Raw genomic sequence first — 27,133 nt, forward strand, 5'->3', positions numbered from 1 at the left:
GGTTCAAGGCAGTTTCTGGGGCCGACTCAGAGGAGCCACCACAGCCCTCCCACCCTGAGGGAAAGCTGGTGGCTGGGGCACATGGCCGAGGTGTGAGAGACGTGCCCCTTGGGGCGGCACACAGCCAGCCGCCTGCAGAGAAGCGGTGTGGGCTGAAGAGGCGGTGGCAGCGGGGAGGGACCCAGCATATCTCCTCCAGGTCACATCTGTAAAATGAGAAGCATGAACCAGAGGATCCAAAGCCCCTTCAAGCTCTCTCGGATAAATCCCCGCTGGGACAATCCTCCTCAATACCTTGTTTGGATAGAGTATCTTTCCCCCTAGTGAGATAACAGACGCCCCAAAAGAAAGAACATGACAATTATTGTGGCTGATGACTGTAATTATCTTGCTACAGGAGAAGGCCCCACACCCAAACTCTTACCAGACCATTGTTGTCCTGGGGCTGGAGTTGTAAGCCTCGAACAATGTAAATCCGAACCGTGCATTCCTGTGGGACGCTGTCAGGTAATTCCCGAAACTGCCTGGGAGGGGCCGGCACACTGGGGTCATCCGAGAGGGGGTAGATTCTGAAGGAGCCCTAAGAAAGAGACACACAGATGTCCTCCCAAGGGCCCGAAGAAAGAGGCACACAGATGTCCTCCCAAGGGCTGTGGCCCCCTGGGCAGAGGGCTCCTGCCCTCCACACTGCGCACGCCCTGGGGCAGCCCCTGGGGTTGGTGGCGGCGCTGCCTTTTCTGAAAGAAACGATGCCGATTGCACTACATTCCAGTGGGGAATGTAAAATGATGATAAAGTACTGAACTGATCACAGGGAGAAGGGCAGGGCCAAGCAGGGAGACCAGGAGAGCATGTCGGCAAGAGTTGGATTGGTGCGGTGGGAAACGGCACATACTTTGAAGATAGGAATAAAAGTGATTATTTTTTAAATCCAGTCAAGTACAAAGGATGATTTCCCTTTTCTGGCGGCACCCCGGTAAGCCCTCCGGCCCCCAGGCAAGCTCCTGTTCATCCCTCAGGTCTTATCTAAAAAGTATCACTTCTTCCAGGAAATCTCCCGGGACTGTCTCCTACACTGGCTCTTCCAACCCGCACTCACCCCGGCTGCAGCACTGACCCCCGCCCTTGTACTTGTCTATTTATTGTCCACATTCAAGCCCGGGAGCTTCCTGAGGGTAGGAACTATGTCTTGTTCATCACTCTAAAACCCAACGTAGGGCTGGATAGGTCACAGGGGTGCAAGAAAGGTTTTTGGAATGAGTGAGCCGGCAGGCCAGCTTGACAGGCCATAACCCTTATCGTGAAGCCTGCTCTTAAGCACAAGAGAGAGCCGTCCAGTTGGATTCAGACCCTGTGGGTCTTGGTTCCAGTTCAACTCGTTCCGCAAAGCAGTGGGAAGTGAGCACTTACTATGCTCTGTGCCAGGTCCTGGGGACCCAAACGTGAACTCAGGAAACCCAGCCGGGCACAGGAATGTGAAATAGGCTTGCCTCTCAGGCCTTCTTGGATTGCTTGCTGGGACGCCGCAGGGACAAATATGGGGACAGGGACGTGGATCGGGGGGAGGTAGGGTAGAATGTTTGGATGGATTAGCAACGTCGGCTCTTGGGAAGGATTAGAAGTGCAGCACAGCTGCCTGGGACTTGCCCTGTGCGGTCGGAGGGAGGGACAGTCACAAAAGCCGATACCTGCCCTGTGAAAGGTGCTTTAGTGGTGACTGACGCCAGACCTGTGGGATCCCACGGCAGCAGTGAGTCACTCCACAGAAAGCGACTAGGGGACACTTCACAAAGAAGGTGACACCTGAGCTGGCTGTGAAAGGGGGGAGTAGGAGTTTGTCAGACCACGAAGAGGAAGAGCCTGTCCCAAGGCTCCCAGCAGAGAAGACAAGTGTGCCCGGGGCTGGGGGGAGGTCCTGAGTGGCAGGGCGGGGCGGCCAGGGAGCCCAGTGGCTTGGGAAAGGCCAGCTCTGTCTGAGGAAGGAGCTGAGACTTGAGCCATGGAAAGCCAGCATCTTTCGGTAGTCTAGAAACACAGTCACACTGGGCTGCATGGGGCAGGGACTGCAGCGGGACGGGAAGGCGGCGAGGGCCATCCGGTGGGAAGCTGTGGCAGGGCGCCCGCAGAAGGCCTGGGAGGAGGCAGTGTGGAGAGGATGGGGAGACAAGGGCTCGGAGATGCGGAATCTAAGGGACCCAGGCGTAGACGGCGTGGGCGGGGTGCACGGAAGGTACGGGGAATGGCCTGGAGAGTTCTATCCCAGGGTCCTGTGGCCCTTTTCCTTGTCATCAGCTTCCAGCTTCCTTCAGATGTCAGAGGACATGTCCCTGCCCCAGAGGCTGGTCATCCTTTATCCTAGTTCTATAAAGAAACCAAAGGTGGATTTGAAACAGCACAAAACCCCATATTTTACTCACCTTAAACTCTCCTACCACAGAAGGGTCTTCATTTTCATCTGATTTGCCTCGGTACAGCTTGAAAGTATCCGAGAAGTCTGTCAGGCCCTCAAATTCTGTTACATCTTCTAGTTCACAGTCGTATACCTGAAAAAAAAACGTCCACAGAGTCTTAATTTCTCACTAGAATGCAGGTGGCGTCGAGAACCAAAAAGCCCGACAGTACCACGTGGGCCTGGGCAGGTGGCTGGGGCCACCAGGACGCTCTCGCGGCCGGCAGGAGGGCAGAATCTACAACCACTCGGGGAAGACATCTGGCACTTTCTTCTCGAGGTCAGCAGCCAGCTCTTCCATGATGCAGAGACTGCATCCCTAAGGACTGACCCAGGAAAAATGGAAACGTGTCCACATGGCAGGAGGCGGCCTGAAGCGGCTTCCCTGTCAGAACGGGGACCCACAGGGCGGCGGACCCACACAGCGAACCAGCGCTCGGCAGTAAGGAGGGACAAGCGGCTGGTGCACAGGACGGCGGGATGGATCTCAGAATGGCAGGGCTGGGCTAGAAAAGCCAAACACACACAAAAAGCCACATGGCATGAGCCCATTTCTATGGAGTATAAAAATAGGTGAAAGCAATCCACGGTGAGGAAAGCACATCAGCCTCGCAGAGGGATGGGAAGTGCTGGATGATTGGCTGGAAGGGGGTGCCCAGGAGTTCTCTGTGGCGACGGAAGTGTTCTCTGCCTTGTTTCGGGTGGCGGCGGGGGGGGGGGTTCACACAGGTGTATACCATTATCACAACCCATGGAATGGAGTCGTTTATTGTACGTAAATTTTATCTCCATAAAAAACCAGAAGAGGAAGAACAAGAATGGGAAGGAAGGCAGGCAGGAGGGAGCGAGGGTGGATTTCGGATTCATCTACTCGACCGGTTTGATCGTTTTTCTAAATTAGTGCTTCTTTACGTGCTGGTGTTTCTTAAGCTGCACTGAGATGGTATGATGACAACATGGAACTGTGTGGGGTTTTTCTACTTTGATGGGGAAAATCATTTTAATGGCTAGATATTTCTCACTTTAAAGATCTCTTCTCCCATGCAGTATTCTGAAAACGTTAGCCTTTGCTTCTAGCTAAGCGCATTAATTACAGATTAAAAACATGAATGAGGAATTGGAAACTCCAAACATTAACCCAGGAGATCACAGGTAGCCTGGTCTGCCTAGCTCAACAGCTCGCCTTCCTCCTGGACACACGCGCCCACGGTTGTGAAGGAACGTTACACTCATGTAACAGAATCAACTCTTCAGCTAGTAAAATGGAACCCTGATTGGTGGACAGAATAAAGCATGTTGGCATTTCATGCTGTTCTGCAAGAGCATGATTTCTAGGATTCCCTGGGTCGAACTGGATCATTGTTGGCCTCATCCGTGGTGCCGACTCCCAGCCCTCTATCAGTTGCCCCCAGGCCCCAAAGTGGCAGTCACATAACCACAAATCAACAGCTGTCCTCAGGCTCCTGGCAAAGCCATAGCCCATTGCAAGAGGGGCTCCTGGCCCTTCCCCATTAGTCCCTCCGCTGGCCCTTTTGGTCAGTTTTCATGGATGCCAATCCCTCACCCACAGCAGTACAGGCCCAGGTACCTTGAGTCTGGAATAGCCTTTCTGAATATATTGTCCACATTTTTCATGTTCCCCTGTGGAAGCATAAAATTTACTCCACCAGTCAACGATTTCTTCCTCCTAATGAAAGACATATCGAGGATGGAAAAATCTTTAGTGTTGACATGGATTTGCAATCAAGGAAAACCCACATGTAATAGGTTAAGAGAAATCAGTACTTCTGAACCTGACACAGAGGACAGTATAGGACTTTTATTGACATGTACCATGGATTCAGGATTCGGGATTCTTCCACCCAGAAGCTGCAGGGGAAATGACCATTGTCGGTGGCCGGTGAAATGTGTTTGGCTCTAATGCCCACAGTGATCCTAGATGTTTGCTTACATCCTACAGATACAACCTACTCATTAGTCTGATTTTAGTTTTTCATCCTGTTGACTTGATATTAAATATACAAACAAAACTCCCATATGTTTTCTACTATTTCATTTCTTTTTAGCCAGCGGTGCATTATAAAACAAAGCTAAGCTGAGCCGTGGAAAAACTGGTTCTAATTCAAGTCCCATCCTTTACAATATAAGCCATACCCTCATGGTACAAGCCATACCGGCTTGGGCGAGTTGTCCGATAGCTCTGAGTCTCAATTTCTTCATCCACTGAGTGGGGAAATAACACTGCCTGCCTCCATCTACTCCAGAGAGTTGTTTTGGGAATCAGATAAGATTATCAGGAGAAAGAGCTTTAAAAAATGATAAAATATGGGGCACCTGCTTGGTTCAGTTGTTTAAACCTCTGACTCTTGCTTTCGGTTCAGGTCATGGCTTTAGGGTCCTGGGATCGAGCCCTGCGTCCTGCTCCCCACTCAATGGTGTGTCTGCTTGTTTCCCTCTCTCTCTGCCCCCCCATGCTCTCTCTCAAATCAGTGAATCTTAAAAAATATATTTAAAAATGACAAAATATGAAATAAAAATGGGTCCTTTAGACCAGTGGCTCCCAGCCCATACTTGGGTGAGTCCTGGGCATCCAATATGCCTTCAAAAATTCGTCAGGCGATTCTAACACACAACCAGTTGTTCAGAACCTCTGGTTTTGCTGGGTGGTTCTTGGTTGTACAGAGGGGACAGCATATCAGAGTCACTTGTAAAACACATTTGAACTGTAGAAGCCTGTAGTTTATAAAATGCTGCCAAAAATTTCACTCAAATTTCTGACAAGAATAGAGCCTCCTCAGGCCCACTCATTGCTCACTCAGTCTCGGTGGGGGCGAGGGGGAGAAGGAACACTCAAGAAAAGCTATTTCTTATCTGTGTGCCGTATGCATGTACACACACACACACACACACACACACACACACTTCTTTCCCCTTTACAGTCAGTAACCCAACGCTGGATTTAAAGTAAGTTTCTTTACATACCAGCTACAGACAGAAAATCTAAAATGAATCTTAAATCTAGCAGAATGTGTAAAATAGTTACCTTTTCTGTCAGCTGTTTCTCACGCGATTCACAGGAAGAGGGCAAACCATAGACGGTCACACGGACATGGAGACGCCACGAGCATTAGGTTTGAAGAGAAAGAGAGAAGGAGAAATTAGTTTTCACGCATGCTTTGTATTATCAACACTTTTGATGGATTATTTAGAATATCTAAGATGAGCTCATAATTAAACACACCTTATTGGTTTTTTCTCTGAAAATGTGCAAATGAGTTACAAATAGTATTAAAATGAAAAGCCTGGAGGTAGCCACCCACATTCCATGGTTTCGAGAGTCAGCTAATCTCACTGCCAGCACAGCGGTCACAAGACAGGAGTGTGGGGGGGGGTTGGGCACCTGGTAGTCCATCTGCTCATCGCCCTGTCCCGAACTTTCCATTTCATTTAGCTCCTACAGTATTCTCCAGCTGGGCCTAATTCTTATCCCTTCACAGATTCTTGTTATGGGATGTTCGTGTCTAGCATGGCTGCAATTTCATCATGTAGGAACCTTTCCTTGCTTTCTCCCCATGCCTGCACCAAATACAGATCCGTCCGCCATAACTTTTCTAAAATGTCAAGTCTCTCATGGTCAAATGCTTCTGTTTGAGTCTGTGAGGAGAATCCATCCCTGATCTCAGGGCACATCCTAGAGATAAGAGACCAGTGAGCTAGGATGTGGAGCCTGAGTTTCTGGTTGGAGCCTGCTGGTACATCACCCAAGATCACCTCAGTCTGAGGGACTGCTAGCTAGACCCCTTGCTGAAATTCTGACTTCGAGTTCATGTCTCGTGTGAGGAGAGAACAGTTCACTACAGGCACTCCCTACGGCTTGTATGAGGGGGCCACGGGCTTCCTCTGTAAGCAGCCTCACTGGTTTCTGATGGACATTTCTCCAGCACACAGAATTGCCAAGAGAGGCAGAGAGACCGACAGATGCCACGATTCCTTAGATTAGATTCGTCCCAAAGCAGGATTAAGGATTAAATCACATCCAAATGGAGATTTTGGAGAGAGGCATTTTACGTCAAAAGGGCATTCACATTCCAAACGGTTCCTGAATTTTTTTTTAAAAATATTTTTAAAGTCCATTTATTCACATCTATTTTCAGTGATTTGAAATCATTTCGAAGAAAAGAAGAGCTCGTGAGTTAAAAAGCGCAACTCAAAACAAATGCCTGATTTTAAACATGAGGATTAACACGGGAGAACCTATCCCCACTTGGCTGCTCATTAGTTCATGCAGAAAAGTTAACCGGAGTAACTTGCTTTATGGTCTCTGCACAGCAAGAGTCTCCCTTGGGCTTACAACAGTCACATTTGTTTAAAGATCGCCTTTCACTCCAAAATCTAGTATTAGAAGGAGTCTGAAAGGAGGAGTCCAGCATGTAGCCCGAGGTCCCCGCGGTCCCAAGCAGCTTCATGCATTTCCTTCTCATGCATACATACATGCACTGTCCTTGGAGAAGCCATTTTGCCGAGTGCTGTAGACATACTGCTTAAGCACTGGAATTGGAAGGTAACTGTTGAAACGGCCACATAGGAACGACCACGCTACCCAGCAAGCACTTCTTGGCTTGCCCCAAGTACTTATTTCTCACTTCTCTTGTGGTCGTGCTGAGCCCAACTTAACAACTCCCAAGGTGCTCACAGGGGAACGGTGTGTGTTTTTGTGAGCACAAACGAGACTGTCCCCCGAAGCCCTTGCCTCCACTCGCGTCAGTAGCACTGTGAGTTCTGTCCCGCCCTCTCCATCTCCCCGGCCTGGGCCAGGGGGAGCAGACGGGAAGCAGCGGCAGCAGCGTATTGGGGGCGCTTCCAAAGCTCGCCCGGTCTCGTTTGACGCTGCATCCGTGCGTACTGTCTCCCTGGCAAACAGGTGGAATCCAATTTCTAGGGCTGATTCCAACCAGCCTTTCTTATGGACACAGAGTACATCAGCGAGATGTTAGCAGAGCAAGCCGATTAAAGCCATTTACAGGGTGGTCGTCCCCCCTTATCTGCAGGACGTACATTCCAAGACCTTCAGCAGGTGCCTGAAACGGCGGGTAGTACCGAACCGCAGATACACATGTTCTGTCCTAGACACACATACCTACGGTCAAGTTTAATTTACAAACTAGGCACAGTAAGAGACCAATAATAACTAGTAATAAAACAGAACAATTGTAACAGTACACGGTAGTGACTTATGTGGATGTGGGGTCTCTCTCAGAACAGCTTCTTGTGCTGAACTCACCCTTCTCGTGATGATGGGCGATGATAAAATGCTACGTGGTGAGAGGACAGGGGGCAGATGATGTAGACACTGTGATGTGGCGTTAGGCTACGACTGACCTTCTGGTGATTTGACAGAAGAAGGACCATCGGCTTCCGGACTGCCGGGCCTGCCACTAACCGTGCGTCGTGGAAGTCACGGAAAGCGAAACTGCAGATAAAGGGGGACTCCTGCCTGAACGCTGGTGTTCCAAATACTACCTACCTAACACTGCCGAATGTACCTTCCACTCCCACCCCCGATCCTGTGAGGCGCCAACTCAGATGCCATGATGTAAAGGAAACTTTCACAATGTATTGTTGCTAACCCAGTCATCTGTTACCTTTTATTAAGAAATGAGTGAGAATACTGGCATAGATCGGCCTTACTCTTCTTGACCCCCCCCCCCCCCCACCAAGGGCTGCTGAGGACACAGCAGGCATGAAAAACAAGTGTTGGACAATGGGAAGCAGGAAAACTGGAGGCAGATTATAGAATAGGATCTAAAACCGCCTTGTTCCAGAGCGGTTGTGAAAATGTATATAAAGGGCCTTATGGATACAACCCTTAACGTCTCCCTGGGCCACTACTGTTTAGTTGGGAATACGTGAGGTCGCTTACAAAGTGAACGTGGTCACTGTGCAAATTTGGTGTTGACATTTGCGACTGTGGAGGATTCCCAGGGAAAAGCATCAGATACACAGCTCCGCAGTGCTGGCTGTGGGGACCACATTTAATATGGTCCAGTTGTTAGTGAACTTAATGAAGTGGGAAGGAAGTGAATTTTTTAAAAAGACACTGTTTATGGACATAACATATTAAAGCGCAATCATGTGCATTTTTTGGCCAGTTTGCACATTAAAACATGCTGTCAAATTCTATCCTAAATGCCAACACAAACAGGGAGATATTTGATGTTTTCTTTTTTCTGGACTGAGACCTTTTTTACATTTTTTTTCCCTTTCCTTCTTGTAGAATTGGCTGGAATGGTTCTAAAATAGCGTCCTGAGTGTGCATTTCCACCAATTTCTTCACTTTGAAACCACAGTGAGTAGAAAAATCTAAGATACCTCATAACCTGGGCAAATTGGGTCACTAAAAATCCATGATGTTTCTCCTTCATGTAGGGAAAAAAAACTCTCTGCTATATGCATCCCTGTTCTGAATGTTCGGTGCTATAAATTGTCTCCCGAAATTTCTCTTTCTAGCACATGGTATCATTCAGCCTGTCCACACCAGTGGTTCTGAGACCCGTCAGCACGTCAGAGACATGTGGAGAGATTTTTAAATACACTGATGTCTACTAGGCCCTCTTCCTCTTGGAGGGTAGGGCCTCGTCCTGTTTTAAGTCTCCTGGGTGACCCAGGGTAGAGGACACCAGTCTACACAATGTCATCTTAACTACTGATGAGTGTAAGCTTCGGGTTCTTTATTCTACCTCTATAAACTGGCTTGGTTATTATTATTTTAATTGCACTGAAGATTGATTGACTGAATTCGCCCAATACTTCGCCACCTGGAAAATAAAACTGACATTATCGAACAGTCAGTTCTGAAACCTACCTTTGAAGCCAGTAATGGTTTGGTGTCTTCTATTTCGATGACCACATCCCGGCAGGGCGGGGCCGACAGAAGGGAGGCTGCAAGGCAAACAGTTTCTCACCTAAGATGCTTGGAAAAATATAGGAGTGAACATTCTAGTCCAAGTTCAAGTTCAGCAGTCACAGGGGAAGGTAGAGTTTCCTCATGGGTGGGGACTTCCTGAGTAGAGGCCCACACCCGAATGGAGAAGGTAACCCAGTAACTCATCACTTTTCCCAAAGCGTGATGTAGGGTTAGACATCTTTAAGGAACGATATGGCCCATTTTTCTCTTGTCTTGGACAATGAGCCCAGTGCCTGTACATAGGAAGGACTCCAAAAAGAATGGTGTCAATTGTGTCAATACATGTCTTCAGGAGGCTGGTTGTGGGGAGGGGAACCTACATCTACAGGAGCCTCAGTTTCCTGGCATCTGTTCCCAAGACACAGAAGGGCCAAGCAGGGCGAATAGTTGCCCACGTCAGGTCTGCAGGTGCAAGGGCTCACTCCACCCCTGTTCCCGCAGTGTGTGCCCTGGGGGGAGGCATCACCCTGGCTGTAGGCATTTCACAGAAGACAGCTGACCTTTGAACAACATGGGTTTGAACACTGTGTGGGTGCACTTATATGTGGATTTTTCTTCAATACAGTACAGTACTGTAAGTGTATTTTCTCTTCCTTGTGATATTCTTGATGTTTTCTCCTCTCTAGCTTACCGTATGTAAGAATACAGCATATAATACATACAACATACAAAATATGCGCTGATGGACTATTTATGTGATTGGTATTTAAGGCTTCCGGTCAGCAGGAAGCCAGTGGAAGTTAATCTTTAGGGGACTCAAAGCTATACGTGGATTTCTGACTGCGTGAGGGTCAGCGCCCCTAACCCCCCGCGTTGTTCAAGGATCAACTGTATTTGTGGATCTGGGTTTTGGGAGTAGAGCAAGGGCTCAAGGGTAGCCCCTGGACTAGCCAGGTTTGTTTTCATCGAAGCCTCAACCTGGGCTAGGGGCGTGGTGAGGGGTTTGTCTACCCTTTCAGGAAGATGGCACTGGGCAGTCAGTCTGGCTCCCAGAGGCCAGCACCTGGACAGAATGAACTGTCAAGCCAAAGGAAGTTTCTGTTTAACCCACCCATGTAGGACATAAGACAGGGGAGGAAAGACACATTTTTAGGTCAGTACCATGTGCCAGGCAGTGGACTAAGCCTTTTTCAGACTTTATCTCATTTAACCCCTCAATAATCCTGTAGAATATAGGGGCACCTCAGTGTGGCTCAATTGGTTAAGTGGCTGCCTTCGGCTCAGGTCACGATCCCAGGATACTGGGATCGAGCCCCACACTGTGCTCCCTACGCAGAGGGGAGCCTGCTTCTCCCTCTCCCTAGGCCCTCTCCCCTTATTTGTGTTCTCGCTCACTCTGCTCTCTCTCATAAACAAACAAATAAATAAATAAACAAATTTTTTAAAAAAAAAGTCCTGCAGAATATGCACTGTTATTCCCAACACAAAGACTAAGAAACAAATTGAGGCTAAGGGAATGCAAGTTATGTGCTTCAAATTAAACACTTAGAAGTGGAAATAGATGACCTAGGGCTGTGTGACCCCAAAGTCTGTGTTTTAACGTACCAAAGCCCAGAGCAGAGTAGGTGCTCAGTGAATGCTGGAAATGATCAGGGGGACCTTGGGGAGGCTGGGGAGACTGACATTTACTGAACATCTATGAAACCCCAGTTGCTATGAGAGGTCATTTTACACCCACACAGAACCCCTCCATCTATTAGCAGTCTCTGTCCCCCCCCCAAACTCCTGACACAGACACACACACACACACACACACACACACACCCCTCAGAATGTGACAGCTAGTCGGGCAGGCAAGTGGGAACACAACTGTATTCGAGTTCCTTCTTACCAGCTCTCTGCTTTACCAGCCTCACAGCAACAAAGCCTTAAGAACAGGAGGAAAAAGTTACTCTGTAAGCTTCAACATTAAGCCAGCCAAATACATTCCTCAGTTCTTACCCTATTACTAGCTTTAAGAAAGGACCAGATTGATCTAAAATAATAGATTCTGGTCTTGGGAACATTATGCTTCTCCCACCCCATACTCCTTAAGGATTTCCCTCTTCCAAGACTTCTCTGAAACCCTGACCACACTTCATGTTAATTACATACAGTCACTAACCAGGAGACCTCTGCCCGAGGCCCAACCCACCCAGCCCCCTGACCAATAGACACCAACAGGTTGACACTCAGAGGCCAGAGAAAGATTACAGAATTTATGATTTCACACATTTGGATCAAAGAACTTGGTCTCAGGAAAGCACTAGGAAAAATGCTAGGACAACAGTTTCTCTCCCATTTAGTAACCCCAAACACAACAATGCTGCAGTGACAATAATCCTTGTTGTTACAAAAATGTTGCTATTTTAGGTATTATCGATTCAACACAAAATGCTCGGCATGGGAAATTTCTGGGTAAACTCATGTAGGTTTTTTTTGTTTTGTTTTTTTAATGCCTAAGTGTGATTGTGGATTTTATTTTTTCCCCTTCCCTTAATCAGGGACATAGGATGCTCAGACCCATATAACAGATGAGTTTCAGATATCTGCTCTGTAAAATCAATACCAAACCTTCTAGAAGATTAAATAGAACTGGTTAGCACTGCAACTGCTTAAACAGAAGACATCTGTTTTAGTCTTGAGGCACCGCGCTCAACTGAGTGAGTGTGTCTGGATTCTCCACGGGGCCTAATCTCATGATGCTAGGGGCCCTGGGACCTTGTTCCCTGTTGTGTCCCAGTCCCCAGCCCCTAACACGGACCCTGTACCTAGTAAGCTACAAACGAGTCATTACTGAATGGGCAATAACAAAATGCTATTCACTAGCTATTATTTCTTGGGAGCCTAAGCTAAGTATTGTGCTCGCTCTATCATCTACTTACTAATCCCGTGACCTACGGCAAGCCATTTAAACTCAGCACGCGTCAGGTTTTCCTCGTGGGTAACCATGAAAGAACATTTTTCCAGTTACATCACAATCATGGGACGTATTCCCAAGGCCGACAGGTGGAAAGCTATAAAACCCCTCCCCCCACTTCAGTGCTCACGAGGGGACCCCTGGATTTCCACATCAAAACATTTGTCACGTTGGACTGCGACCTCACTTCCTTGTCTGTCTTCTCTGCTTGATACACGACAACCTGAGGAAGCCCTTGACATTTCCTGCAGAGACACTGAATGTTCGGCCAGGGACAGGTTCCTTCAGAAGGTAGTAGTCTGAGCACTGGATTCCCCCCAAAACAAGGTGGGAACTGAGACCCACCTCTGCCATGTACTACCTATATTACCTTGGGGAGGTTACACAGCCCGCTGTAAATCCAACTGTTTGCTCACCCGCATGTGCATTTTCATCTTGAGGAGGCTGGGAAAGATTAAATCAGGTCACCCACAAGAAGCCCCAAATGGTATTTATAGACTCGCCTCTTACCTTTCAACTGCGGCACAAGATCCTCCTTTCCTGCGTACGGGTCACAGCGAAAGCGGTCCAGATGATCGATGGTGCACTGGCCGACGACAGGCTTCCGCCCAAACTGCCTGTGGTCGATGACCTTGATCACCAGCGGGGGCATGTACAGCTCCTCCTTGGGCAAGAACTGGGGGGTGGGGGGGGTGTGTCACAGAACCAGGCGTCACTCATCTGTACCCTACCAAAGGGACTGACCCAGACTCTGTTGGCCCGTTTGATGTAGCTCTGGGGACTCATAGTAGGAGCTCAGGAACGTGTGTACAGGCAAGTGGTGTCATACCTAGGACATGAACCTCGAGCCAGACTGCCTGGGGTCAAACCCTCCCTCTGCCCCTAGGAGCTGCATGACCTCAGCTCTTCAAGGCCCCAGTCACGTCCTCAGTCATAGATGGTCACACCGCTGCGTGTGACCCACTTAGCCTAGTGCATTAGGACCGGGCTGTGCTCTGGGACACCGTGCAGTCCGCGTGCCGTCAGAATGAGCTCGCAGTTAGAAGGAACTGAGATAAGACTCCAAGCTCCTTTCCCCCTGATTCCTCCTGTTCCTCCACGTGGAACTTGGTGGCCTTAGTGACATTGTCTGATTAGGGAATCGTGGGCTGGTCCTGGGTGTGCCTGGTAGGGGCTCCAGAGAAAGCGTCATCTCCGGCCTTGCACAGGAGGAGAAGCTGGGGTTGGCGGAGCGGCTCTCGTCACTCCCGCTGAGACTAGATTCAGACCGGAACTTGGGGCAGTGGGCACGGCTGGGTGGAGTGGCCTGAGGCCATCACTTTGGGATTCTGGCTTGGAGCGTCCAGGCGCGCCCCACCGCAGCACCGTAGCGGAAAGAGCATGGACTTTGGAGTTGAAGGAACCCAAGTTCAGCTTCTGGCCACCTGCTTGCCAACTGTGTCCCTACATAAATGAGTTAACTTCTGGGTTTCCTCCAAAGGGGCTGTATGAGGACTGAAAGCCGCCTGCCCAGATGGGCAAGAGTAAAGGTGACATGTGGTTGGTCGTCACCTCCAACAGAAGGGCCGCAGCCCCAAGGGCGTGGCCTGATGTTCACTGTGGGACTTGGATAAGATGCCCCCCTCTCTAGCCCTCAGTTTCTTCATCTGTAAGAGCAGGCATTAAACCCCATGACCCTAGAGTTTGAGAAGGGTGTGTTAGCGACACCACATGACTAGGGAGGGAAACAGAATGTGCAGGTGCTGGGCCTCTGCTCCATCATGCTAAGGAAATGCCTTGATTTTCCCTCTTTTATACAGTACAGTGAGAAAGGAAGTCTTTTCTTAAAAAAACAAAACAAGGGACACCTGGGTGGCTCAGTTGGTTAAGCTGCTGCTTTCAGCTCAGGTCATGATCCCAGGGTCCTGGGATCGAGTCCTGCACTGGGCTCCTTGCTCAGGGGAGAGCCTGTTTCTCTCTCTGCCTCTGCCTGCCACTTTACCTGCTTGTGCTCTCTCTCTCTCTGACAAATAAATAAATAAAATCTTTAAAAAACAAAACAAAACACTAAGAATGTAACTGCTTTCAAAGCAGAAGGACCGGGTGATCTCTTCTGGCTGCAAAGCCCTGTGGGATCTATGGCAGAGGGCCGTGAGCCGGGTCTGACTCTGTCCCTTCCTAACAACCACGGGGGGACCTCCATGGAGCCAAGTGGGTGCCCTCCACTAGAGGTGGGGCACGTCACGGGCCCCACTGCCCTAAGCAGGCTCTGCAGCTGTCCCTTCCCCGCCAGCCAATCCCCGTCTGGATGCTTCCAGTCCACGTACACCTGCAGGGGCAGGACTGGGGGTCCGTGTTCCACCCTCCAGGGCAGGGACCAAAAGCCTGTACTTGAGAGCTGACTAGATGGGAAGTTTATTCGAGAAAGACGTAAGTATTCTTCACAAATATTTATCACTGGAGATGTGTGAAGCTTCAAGAAACCATTACCTACAGTGTGAGAATCTGAGGGAGAAAAGTCACTGGCAGGCTGAATCCAAGGCAGGGTTTTTCTAGTTGCTGTCAGAGTTTAGAAATAAATAAATTATATGTGTGTGGCATCGGGGGGGGGGATGTGATCTCTATATATTCACATGCTGAATACAATTCAGCTACTCAACACACATGTGCTATTAGAATACTGTACCACTTTCATGAAGAGAACAGAACTCGGGAAGTTGGGCGTCTTCTTTAGGTTTTTGATCACAACTGATTCTACCCTTTCCCCTCCACACTCCACAATGAGGCTGGGGGAGGTGATCGAAGCCATCTGGTAGTTTTTCATGTTTCTTAAGCCCCAAGCTAGAATCTAAGAAAGCAACATTGAGAGAGGAGGAAAACTCAGTGAATTACAAATGATATTCAAAGGAAAAATTCTTCCTTTATAACTGGTAAATTCTTTAAGACTGACTTGTACAGATTTCCCTAAAATCTCTGAGACTCTTATCCTAGAAAGCCTGTAGGTTATGCAGAGAAAGCAGGTTTGTCCCTCTTCTTCGGCCTGAGCTGCTAAAATGCAGAGCAGTGAGGGGTGCAGGAATTGAATCCTGGCTGGGAACCCTGGCAAGCGTGGAAGCTCTCCATCCCGTCTGCCAACAGGACTGACGGGTCTTATCTACCACAGGGTCATTCTGTGGATCAAGTGTAAACTCCTTAACATGGTGTCTGATGTACAAGCATTCAAAAACGAAGGCTGTTACTTAAAGCTATTTGCTTTGGTCTTCAGGATCTCTGAGCAAGACAGCCTGAGAAGGGAAATCTCAGCGTAACAGCAGCTTGACCGCACAACGGGGAGACTTGGGGGCGGACTGGACGCTATCCACGAAGGCACCCGTTAGCTCCAGCAGCCTGTGTCTACTCTGCCCGGCACGTCACCACTTCCCATTGCTCCCACACCTCTCTTTACCTTCGGCCCCCCGGCGTTGGTGCCCTGCTCTCTGGACACCCGCACGCACACACACACACGTGCACACACGTGCACACGCACACAGGCACGCTGCTCTCAGTCTGCCTTCCCTCTCCCAGCTCTCTAGCTGACAGGGGAAACTCAGCAATCTCCAGCTCCTAGTCAATGAGACCTCTAGATTCCCTCAGGAACGCTGGAATGGACCTGTTCTTATTGCGACAAGCTGTTTCCATGCGTATTTCAGATTTTTGGACAAATTCTCTAGGAAGTTGGAGACAGCAAGAGAATATGTAGCAAGATTCCATTTCCTCTGAGAGAGGCTGGTTCTGTAGCTATGTCATTTGACTTGATCAGTAAAACTGAGGGAAAGCTGCGTACCTCAATAGCAGTGAGCTGAACCACAGGCCGGATCCCCTGGGGGACCATGTATAGATTTGGCGCCCTTTGTGAGGGAAGGATGGGGAGGTTGGAGCCATCCTGTAAAACAAACATGGGAACATCAATGCCTCATGTTAGTTCAAGTAAATGGTGTTATGGAATATCAGCATGCATCTTAAACAGCTACAAGGAAAAATGTATGCGTGAGAATTCAGTAAGTACCTTTTGCCTCAGAATCAACTCTGCAGTTACGAGGACATCCCCACAGGCTTTGTCTCCGTTCATTACGGGGTGCCAGAGAAGTTTGGGTGTGACATCCGTTTCTGAGTTTAGTTTTACAAGAGGAGAGCACATGCTTCGTCCTAAAAATTCATCCTTGCCCTAGAGAAACAAGCAATCCTTAAATTCTTCAACAAATATCCTAATAGACCTCCATCATTCCCCAAGCCATCTTAGAAATTCTAAATTACCTACCACTTGGTCATTGTCAAAAAGTTCGATGATAACTTTGGGTGGGTTCTGTAGAACTGTCTGGGGCTCCCCGTAGATTTCAATTTCATCAAATATAATGGTCTGGTCCCATGTGGGATTCAGAGTTGAGTGGATGATCTCAGTGGTTTTGCTTCGATGGAGGAAGGAGACATGAGCGTATGGATCTAAAACAGGAAAAGAGAGTAACCATGTGACCATGGCTAAAGTCTATCTCCCCAGAACCCCTCATTTCAATCGCACACAGACCCTCTCCACCGCCTGGGAAACAGACTGCCAAAGCAACCTTGGGAAAGAGCAAAGCTAGAGGCACCGTGCCTGGCTGGTTTCAAACTATATTAAAAAATTTTAGTTATCAAAACTGTATGATATTAGCATAAAGACAGACACATGGGCCAATAGAACATAACAGAGAACTCAGAAATAAATGCATGCATAGGTGATCAATTAATTTCCACAACAGGTGCCAAGTGTACACAGTGGAGAAAAGACAGAATGAATTTTTGATAAGGGCACCAAGAATGCACAATGAAGAAAGGATAGTCTCTTTGAGAAATGGTGATTCAGCCACAGGCAGAATAATGAAACCAGAGCCCCATTCTACACCATACACAGAAACCAACTCAAAACAGACTAAATACTTGAGCATAAGACTCGAGACCACAAGGCTCCTAGAAGAATATATAAGGGGTAAGCTTCTTGACATTAGTCTTGGCAATGACTTTTTGGATCTGACACCAAAAACACAGGCAACAAAAGTAAAAATGAACAAGTAGAGCTTGCTCAAAAAAAAAAAAAAGAGCTGCACAGCACAGGAAGCAATCAACAAAATGGCAACCCACGGAATGGGAGAAAATATTTACAAACCACACATCTGATAAGCAGTTAATATCCAAAATATGCAAGGAACTTATACTAAATGGCAAAAAGCCCAAATAACCCAATTAAAAAATGGGCAAAGGACCCAAGGAGATGTTTCTCTGAAGAAGACCTACAAATGGCCAAAAGGTCCGTGAAAAGGTGTTCAACATCACTAGTCATCCGGGAAGTATGAATCAAAACCAGAATGATCATCTCACACCTGTTAGGATGTCTATTATCAAAAAGACAGGAGATAACCAGTGTTGCCGAGGATGTGGAGGAAAGGAAAGGCTCGTGTGCTGTTGGTGGGAAAGCAGACAGGCGAGCCACTGTGGAAAACAGTATGGAAGTTCCCTAAGAAATGAAAAACAGCGTTGTCCTATGTTCCAGCAATCCCACGTCTGGGTTCTTACCCAAAGCAAATGAAATAATGATCTCAAAGAGCCACCTGGGCCCCCATGTTCACTGCAGCATTACTCACAATAGCCACGGCATGGAAGGAACTAAGTATACATTGACAGATGAGGAAATGAAGAAAATGTGGTATGTATGTATGTATGTATGTATGTATATGGATGCATATAATTCAGCCTTGGAAAAAGAAGGAAATCCTGTCATTTGTGCCAACATGGATGAACCTGGAGGGTCCTCTGCCAGGTGAAATAAGCCAGCCTGAGAAAGACAAATACGTTATCACTTCAGTGTAGAGGTCTTCCCCACACCTCTGCAAAAACCGATCTAACAGAAACAGAGAGTAGAATGAATGGCGCTTGCCAGGGGCTGGGGAGTGGGGGAAGTTGGGAGTGGTGAGTAGAGAGGTATAGATTTCAGTTGTAAGATAAGTAAGGCCTGAAGACCTAATGTCTAATACGAGGACGACAGCTGCCAAAGGTATCGCAAAACTGCAGTTTGCTTAGAGGGGAGAAGCTGAGTGTCTGTCTCCCATTCACAGAAGTAACTCTGTGAGGTGACCAGTGTGTAGTTGTGGGAACCTTTCATAAGGTAGATCAAACTGTCACATTGTATACTATCAATAAGCAACTTTGTCTATGATACCTCAATGAACCTGAAGAAAAGATAAGTAAAAAAGAAGCTTCTGTCTGCTTCTCTCCCATGCTAAAGAAGCTCCCGGAAGTTCTGCAATTGCCTGGGAGCTGACCCATCTGAGCAACAGCCTAACAGCTAACCTGAAAGCATTGCATCATCCAAGAGGCTGCTTTGTTTCTAGCACTGCAGCCCCCCTTGAATGGGATGCTTTGTTTTTGCATCGATCATCTATCTTGTGTCTCAAACGGCAAGGTACCTGCTTGAGTTGTAGGCAACTTCAGTCAAGATTTGGGATTCAAGATTCTAACTTTGACTTTCGGTGATTGAGTGCCCCCTGGTGGTGAATATTCAAAAAGGCCTTCAAACCCGGTTTGGAGATGTATGTGTATGAAGAGAGTAACTTGGAATCTGGTCTAACTGGTAAGAAAAGGAAGCCAGTCACAAACTGGTTACATTACATGCATTACATTGATTACATTCCACACTCAGAACACAGCTCGCAAGTGACGTGAGCATGCTAGAGTGCCAGGCAACTGCTTTATGAGTTGTTTCCATCAAAGCTCAGCTGGCCTTTGAGTCCTGAAGTGGAAATCTCCCCAGGTCACCCAGATAGCCCCTGAACCATTCATGGTCCCGCCAGCAATAGCACAGACCCTCATCAGCAGCCCCCTGGCCTTCTCCCAGCCCTGCCCACAGCCTTCCCCTTGGAACCAGTCCAAAGGCCATGAAACGAGCTGGGTTTCGTGGCTTTATGGTGCAGGGAATTTGGAGAACAGGCCACAGCAAGGTCAAAATGGGACTCCACACTGCCTCAAGCCTGGTGTTGCAGGCAAATGGGGGAACTTGTAGTCTTTCTGTCAACTTGAGAGAGATACAAAAAATATATAAAGGGAGCCCAGGGTGTGTGTATGTGTATGTATATCTATTGTATAAGCAGAAAGCAGAAATTGCTTTTCTCCTTGGTGCTTTTTATTAGTCAATCAATTAATGATTATTAGTCTTAAAAGACTGTCTTCTGGGTATCTCCCGCACCCAGAACAGGACTCAACATACTCAGTGACTAGTTAATGACTGAGCAGTTTATGTCACACAAATCATACTCATCTCAATATGGAAGGCCCTTCTGATGAGAGAAATTACTAAAAGCACGCACTTGATGAAAAGCAGAATCAAGCTAGCCAGCTACGCAAATAACATGTAAGATGGAGATTTTTGCCCCTTTTACCTGAAAAACTATCCTTGTCCAGAGCCATGAGGTTCCTGGCTTGATAGATATAGCAGCGCAGATGGTAAATGTAGACTCCTAAAAAGAACAGGATGGAGGTTACTTACAAGAAACATAACACTATCGACCACAAGTTTTCTGGAATATTTGGAGATGATCCATGTTTCAGATACACGGGTCATTCAAATCTACTTCTCCACACTAAAAAGCATAGGTACTGGTGATGACATGTGTTCCCAAAGGAGTTCTGTTTCCTATAAATAAAACTAACTTTAAAAATACTACAGTAAGTTCAGTGCAAGTGAATATCACTCTCAAGAGAATATCACTCCTGTTGTAAAACCTGGATTTAGGCCACTGCTTGTCATCACAGACCTTGGCAATGAAACTTGGTTTCCCAGAGTTATAGAAATAGGGCTTCCTACATTATTCCAGCCCCAGACCTACAAAGCAGCTATCTGTTAAAGGTTCCTTTGAGGGGTGCCGGGGTGGCTCAATGGGTTAAGCCTCTGCCTTTGGCTCTGGTCATAATCCCAGGGTCCTGGGATCGAGCCCCACATCAGGCTCTCTGGGAGCCTGCTTCCCCCACCCCCCTCTCTGCCTGCCTCTCTGCCTACTTGTGATTTCTGTCTGTCAAATAAATAAATAAAATCTTTAAAAAAAAAAGTTCCTTTGATACTTCAAAATCTTTATATTCCTGATCCTTATATTAATGAACATATGCTCCTACCCACCCCCCGCCCCGGCCCCCACTATTCTGGGAGTCAGACTGCTTGAAATCTTGTCTATAGTGCTCTAAGATGAGGACAACAATAACACCACTTTCTAGGGTGGTTATGAAGATTAAATGAGTTAATATATGCACAGTGCATGGTACATGCCAAGCTCTAGATAAGCATTTGCTATCTAGGTCTGCCTAGATAGTAGGTATGCCTCATTCCAAACTTCCTAAAGATTATCCCTGGAACCAACTTTAACTTTTTGAACCTCTTTTTCTAATTAAAACAATCTTTTGGGGAGCTTAATAGAATGAGTACATATTGGACACACTATGTCAGAGTCAATGACTTGATGACTCTTCACCCCAAATATGATTTTTAAAAGTATATCTGAAAAAATCCTCTTCATCAAGTGATGGAAATAAAAGTCATATTTGCATAAAGACATTTAAATCACCTATTTGGTGATTCAGAGAGTTTTCTTGAGATAAGTCGTAGCTGCGGAATGCACAAATCCACTTAAGACTTACTGTCAAAGTTACAGGAAACGATGGGCGTGTTTGCCCCAAACACGGCGGTGGCGCTGTACTTCTGCTTGTCCGTGCTCTTCTCGTCTCCATCCTCAGTCGTGTCTGCACCCTACAGAGGCAGAAAGGTCTGTTACCAATGCTTCAAAACCAAGAGGCAAGAATTACAAAGAAACAGAATGGTAGTTTTTATTTTTTTTTTTAAAGATTTTATCTATTTCACAGAGAGAGATCACAAGTAGGCAGAGAGGCAGGCAGAAAGAGAGAGAGAGAAAGAAACAGGCTCCCTGCTGAGCAGACAGCCTGATGCGGGGCTCCATCCCAGGACCCTGAGATCATGACCTGAGCCGAAGACAGAGGCTTTAACCCACTGAGCCAACCAGGCGCCCCAGAATGGCAGCTTTTACAAGAGACCTTCCTCATTCAGTCACTCCATTTTTAAATAAAGATGAATAAAGCCCAGCACAGCAAGTGTCTCGCCCAAGGTCACTTAGCTGGGAAGCCACAGCGCAAGAAGCTGAAGCCAGTCTTTTGCCTCAAGTCCCGGCTTATCAAAACCTGATGCTGAAAATTTAAAAGAGGAAAAGCATAAAGGATAAATAAGGGGATTAAAAGGGTGAGAGGAGGAGGAGGATCAGCAACAGAAAAACAAAGCAGGGTCATTGTGCAGAAATAGAAAAACAGGCTGCATCTGGAAGTGGTTCCCAACCACCATGCTGTTTTAGATGGACCACTGCCATTTCCATATTCATTCTTTCTACCTTTAGGCTCGCCCCTGCCCGCCTTCTTTATTATGCTTCCATATGAATTATTCTCTAATTCCCTGAGCCACCCTTCTGTTTTTCTCCCCCTCACATCTGTACATTTAACTTTCTTGGTTGGTTGAACAGTTGTAGTTTCCAAGGTATAATGTAAAGAACCTGTGCCTGGGATGTTAACAGGTGTCACCTGCAGCAAGGGTTTTAAGAGAGATAGCTTTGGAAAATGTTGGGTGAAACAACACTAAACCGGTGTTTCTTCAGTAGAACTTCTTAGAACCTTTCCTGTGTTCATGGCGTATTCATGCAACAAGGGTTACAGAGCTCCTAGGGTGTATAGCTTTCTCCCAAATTATCTGCAGTCCTGCAGCACTGGAGGGGTCCCTGTGGAGTCAGTGTGTTTCCTGGAGTCAGTGTGTTTCCAACACTCATCTATTTTCCCTACACCAATATTACTGGAGCTTTGAGTACTGTTACTTACCAGGGCACCTTCGAGTTTAAAGATGGCAGCTGCACCATGTGTTTCCGAAGGAGCCATTTTTCTTCTCCAGCGTCTGCGGCGGAAGGTATCTGAACTACGCTGTTTCCAGTGAAATTTCCAGCCAATTAAAGAAGCATATTCCCAGCCCTCCCGATCTTCATATTCTTCCATGGCCTAGAACAGAAGTAAACCTTTAAATGCTAATGATAATCATCATCATAACAATAATATTATCCCTTAATTGATAAGCACATTATTTGGTCAATCAACAAGCAGGTATTGAAAATCTCCGATCCAAGCACTGTGTTTCAAGTGATACAGCAAAGAAGAAACTGGGTTTGTACCAGGGCTCTCTGCCCTGGTACAGCTGATGGACTGTGGGAACATGGACAGATAACCAGGCAACTGACACGGAATGAGACATTGAGAAGGTAATGTTTACCCCGTCAGGAGAGGCACCTTATTCAGACTTGGGGAGGGTTAAGGAAAATGGATTCTTTCTCAAATTGCTTTCCTCACTTCATTAGCTCATAAGACATTGTTACTGTGATATAGTTTGGAAGACATTGTTATCTCTACCTTATCTAAGTAAAAATGACACCACTCTCCCCAGGATTTAAATGTCTCATCTAAGCTAGTAGCTGGCATTAGCTCACTAAGAAGTAAGTGATTGATCAGCGTATATTACTTCTGTAGTAACTAATAATATATGAAGATAGGACTTTCTATCCTAAAAACTGTTCGTATATAAATGCCCTCCGTTTCCAACGTTTCAGACAATTCAATAAATACGAGTGTCTACTGTATGACAGGGATTGTGTTAAGGGCTGAGGGAGCAGGTGAAGAACAAGACAAGACCAGGTCCTGGCCTTCATGTAGTTGACACTGACTGGTGGAAACTGTATGGAAATATCTTAAAAGTATGATTAGATTTAACAAATGCCAAATAATACTGAATAAGATTTATGATCTCAGAAGTAAGAGCTTCTACATGGGTTATTCTCATTGTAGGATATTTTTTTCAATTTTGAATAAACACGATTCCGTAATACCCTAATTAACACATGGTATTATACCCATTTTGCAGATGAGAAAGGAAAGGAGGCCAAGATTTGAGTCCTTGATCTCTCATTCCGCATACTGAACTCTTGCCACTCCTTCGGTGTGCTACCAAGATCATTTCTATGGCTGCTTAGTAGCGGTTCTCATCATTTTGCTTACTTCAGATCCCCTGGAAGACATGGTGAAAGAGACTGCTGGGCCCCTCCCCTAGAATTCTTCTAATTCTTCTCTCAGTAGGTTTGGAGTGAGGCGTTCCTAACACATTCCCAGGTAATGTGTAGCTGCTGGTTGGGGTGGGGAGCGCTTTTTGAGAACCACTGAGCAGGGAGGGCCTCAGGCCTGTGACTGGCACCCCCCCCCCCCCCCGCCCCCAAAGCCACGCCAGCTCTCACCCTTGCAGTGCTTGAAGCGCTTTGTGTTAAATCCTTCTTGCGTTTTCGGACCAGCCTTCGCCGTCTATGAGTGTGATACATTTTCTCAGCTGCAACCCAGGATTTGGGTTTATTGTCTGGAGGGATGGTAATTCCATACTCCCAGCCTGGAAGAGAGTTTGCAAACGGTTATCCCAAAGAGATGCATTTGCTAGATTGCCAGATAAACTTCGGGGAAACATCCAGTCACACTCTGCTCCCACAATATTCTCTCCTATGCCAGTGAAGGTCACTGCTCTTTTCACTATGCTGCAATTCAGCCCAAAGGAATGTAGCTCTGTTCCCCTGGATCCCTGTGCAAATAGCTTCCTTTGCGGCCTCGGGGTCCTCCTCTCCTTTCATCCCTTCAGTCACTCATGGTAATTAAGTGCATCTAAGAATAAAGCACAGTGCAAGAGGCAGTCGGGGACAGCTGGGGACAGGTGTGGCCTGTGTGGTTACACAGCAGGTTTTATTATTTTTTTAAATTTAATTTTTAAAAGATTCTATTTATTTGACAGACAGAGATCACAAGTCGGCAGAGAGAGGAGGAAGCAAGCTCCCCGCTGAGCAGAGAGCCCAATGCGGGACTCAATCCCAGGACCCTGAATTCATGACCTGAGCGGAAGGCAGAGGCTTTAACCCACTGAGCCACCCAGGTGCCCCTACACAGCAGGTTTTAAATCCCAGCATCAACACACACTGGCTACTTACTAAAAAAGTTTCTTGCAGGTTAGTAAACCTGTCTATGGCCCAGTTTCTCCAGCATAAAGGTAAAGTACACTTTTTAAAAAAGAATTCATCAAGGTAATGCCTGCAAATCACTAGGACTATGCTTAGCACATAGTTTGCACTCAATCAATGCTAACTATTATTATAAGGCTTGGTGTGTGCATCAAGATCAGCAAGGAATTCATAATCTGCTTGAACCCTTCTTTATCCAGCCTTGTTCTCTCTTTCATAAGGAAAAAGAATCAGATTTTCTCTTTTGGTATTTCCACATGTTATAGTTCATTTAACTTCAGATTACTGTTATAGAAAAGGATAAACACCATTAATGGAAGCTATGTCAATAATCTACATTACTTTGTGTCATTTATACTTCAAAAAAAAAAAAAAAAGCCACAAAACAATCTGTATTATTGAATAGGGTGACTTTTTTTTTTTTTAATTCTTATTATTTATTCATGAGAGACACAGAGAGGCAGAGGGACCAGCAGACTCCCCACTGAGCAGGGAGCCCGATGCGGGACTCAATCCCAGGACCCAGAGATCATGATCTGAGCCGAAGGCAGCCACTTAACTGACTGAGCCACCCCAGCGCCCCTGAACAGGATGACTTTCAAGGCATTTTACAGTCCTTCTTCCTGAGCCCCAGCGTCCTGAGTGTGATGTTCCCAGGAGGCCTCTGGGGTGTGATGAAAATAGCACCCACATTGCACTTCCTTCCCAGATTCTCATCCTGGATCCCCAGCCTCTCAACATGCAGACACCAGGCTCACTGTGATCTTGTATTTTTCACTCGTGCGCCCCGACCTGCACCTGTCCAAGTCCTTCCTTGTCCTTTGGATTTTGCATCTGAGTAGTCACAGGTACTATCCAAGACCGGACTGTCACAGCCCAACAGAAGTAGGACTCCTCCCCCTAAGGAAACTTCGCTCTAGTTAACCGGGGCCTTGCTGCTGAGAACCCACCAGGTATTAGATCTAAACTGTTACCTTTCTCATCCACAGCACGATTTATATCATATACCCATGCGTCATCTTCCCACTCCCAACCTGGAGGGCATGTCAACTCGCCGGGTGACGCTGCTTTATCACCGTTCTGTAGAAAGTCAAAACAAAACAAAAAATGAAGAAAAGGAAGCCAGAGTGTCAGGTGAGATGCAAAGGGGAGAGCCCCTCACACTCAACAATGGGTCTCCCCATGCTGACTTAGAATCTCTGATCTCTATGCACAATCGCTACACAAAAGTCCCTTTTTAGAATACCCTCTGTTTCCACTATTGGGGATACTGTTGGGTCGAACCACGGGAAATCGTTGCTGTAGATAAAAAATGGTCAAATATCAGCAATTTCATAACGTTCAACTTAATATTATGAAATGGCACAACTCTCTTTATGAGGAGTTACATTGGAAAGAAACCATCAGAGATGGATAAAGCATGAAAAACACGTGTTTTCAAGCATAAGGTAATGTCACTGGAGGTTCGAGATGCTCATCATGTAAGACTGAGCAAGGTTTAGGTTAAATACTTACTACATTAAAACTGACATTTGTGAAAAAAAATTCCTAAGAAAAGAAATAAAGGTGGTCCATAAACATATGGAAAATGCTCACTCTAACTTTATTTTTTCAAATTTATTTCCAAATTATTTATTTATTTAATTTTTAGGTTGTGGGGGGTGCAGTGCAGAGGGAGAGTCAAAATCTTAAGCAGGCTCCTTGCCTGCTTAAGAACCCAACATGGGGCTCGATCTCATGACCTGAGCTAAAATCAAGACTCAGATGCATAATTGACTGAGCCACCCAGATGCCCCCAGCTGCACTTAAATTAAGAGTAGTGGGGTGGGGGCTAGATGGCTCAGGTGGTTAAGCATCTGCCTTCAGCTCAGGTTGTGATCTCCAGGTCCTGAGATCAAGCCCCACGTCGGGCTCCTGGCTCAGCGGGAAGTCTGCTTCTCCATCTCCCTCCGCCTCTCCCCTGCTTGTGCTCTGTCTCTCAAATGAATAAATAAAATCTTTTTTAAAAATTAAGAGTGAGAAAATGGAAAGGACATCAGGGCACTGACAAAGTTGTTGGAGTAGGGGTAGTGAGTATTTAGGAAAACAGCCCTCGTATACGCTGTTGCTGGAAATACAAACTTACACAACCTATTTGAAAGTGGTGTAGCAATAATTTACTAAAACACACATGCACTGAAATCTGACCAGACCCATCCAGGGATCTCTCCTGGGGATAAACTTTCACAAGTGAAAAAAAATGAAGTGAATAAGGATATTTACCACTGCACGGCTTGAGAAAAGCAAAGACCGGAAAAAAATCAAAATGTCCACAAAGAGAGGATATTTAAATAAATTATAGAGGGTGCACATAATAAGACACCCTGCAAGCATTTTTAAAGAAAGCTCACCGATCTATATGTATTGGTATGAAAGGATATATATTGTTATATATTGTTATATGAAAAATACAACTTGCTGGGGTCCTTGTCTGGTTTGGGGATCAAGGTGATGCTGGCCTCATAAAATGAGTTTGGAAGTTTTCCTTCCATTTCTATTTTTTGGAACAGTTTCAGGAGAATAGGAATTAATTCTTCTTTAAATGTTTGGCAGAATTCCCCTGGGAAGCCATCTTGCCCTGGGCTTTTGTTTGGATTTTTTTAATGACTGTTTCAATCTCCTTACTGGTTATGGGTCTGTTCAGGTTTTCTATTTCT

At 46.5% G+C, this 27,133-nt stretch overlaps 1 protein-coding gene across 6 annotated transcripts in view; it reads right to left on the reverse strand.

The window, feature by feature from the left end:
• The window catches only part of MYOF (myoferlin), a 158,976-nt gene that overhangs the window by 20,446 nt on the left and 111,397 nt on the right, over positions 1–27,133 (reverse strand). For 2 of the 6 annotated variants that reach the window (XM_032314140.1, XM_032314137.1), the window contains 17 exons: positions 25,412–25,517; positions 23,676–23,821; positions 22,222–22,395; positions 20,986–21,094; positions 19,737–19,814; positions 16,589–16,770; positions 16,337–16,495; positions 16,115–16,213; positions 14,978–15,139; positions 12,823–12,988; positions 11,245–11,280; positions 9,312–9,388; positions 6,941–6,997; positions 5,493–5,504; positions 4,038–4,136; positions 2,418–2,543; positions 425–580 (listed from right to left, as the gene is read on the reverse strand). In XM_032314140.1, coding sequence (XP_032170031.1) covers positions 425–580; positions 2,418–2,543; positions 4,038–4,136; positions 5,493–5,504; positions 6,941–6,997; positions 9,312–9,388; positions 11,245–11,280; positions 12,823–12,988; positions 14,978–15,139; positions 16,115–16,213; positions 16,337–16,495; positions 16,589–16,770; positions 19,737–19,814; positions 20,986–21,094; positions 22,222–22,395; positions 23,676–23,821; positions 25,412–25,517 — 1,944 coding nt within the window. The remainder of the gene's footprint in view (positions 1–424; positions 581–2,417; positions 2,544–4,037; positions 4,137–5,492; positions 5,505–6,940; positions 6,998–9,311; positions 9,389–11,244; positions 11,281–12,822; positions 12,989–14,977; positions 15,140–16,114; positions 16,214–16,336; positions 16,496–16,588; positions 16,771–19,736; positions 19,815–20,985; positions 21,095–22,221; positions 22,396–23,675; positions 23,822–25,411; positions 25,518–27,133) is intronic. The other 4 variants (XM_032314143.1, XM_032314142.1, XM_032314139.1 and 1 more) reach the window with 3 other exon arrangements.

Source organism: Mustela erminea, chromosome 14 (genome assembly GCF_009829155.1).
Source record: "Mustela erminea isolate mMusErm1 chromosome 14, mMusErm1.Pri, whole genome shotgun sequence".
In the NCBI taxonomy this organism is placed as follows: Eukaryota; Metazoa; Chordata; class Mammalia; order Carnivora; family Mustelidae; genus Mustela; species Mustela erminea.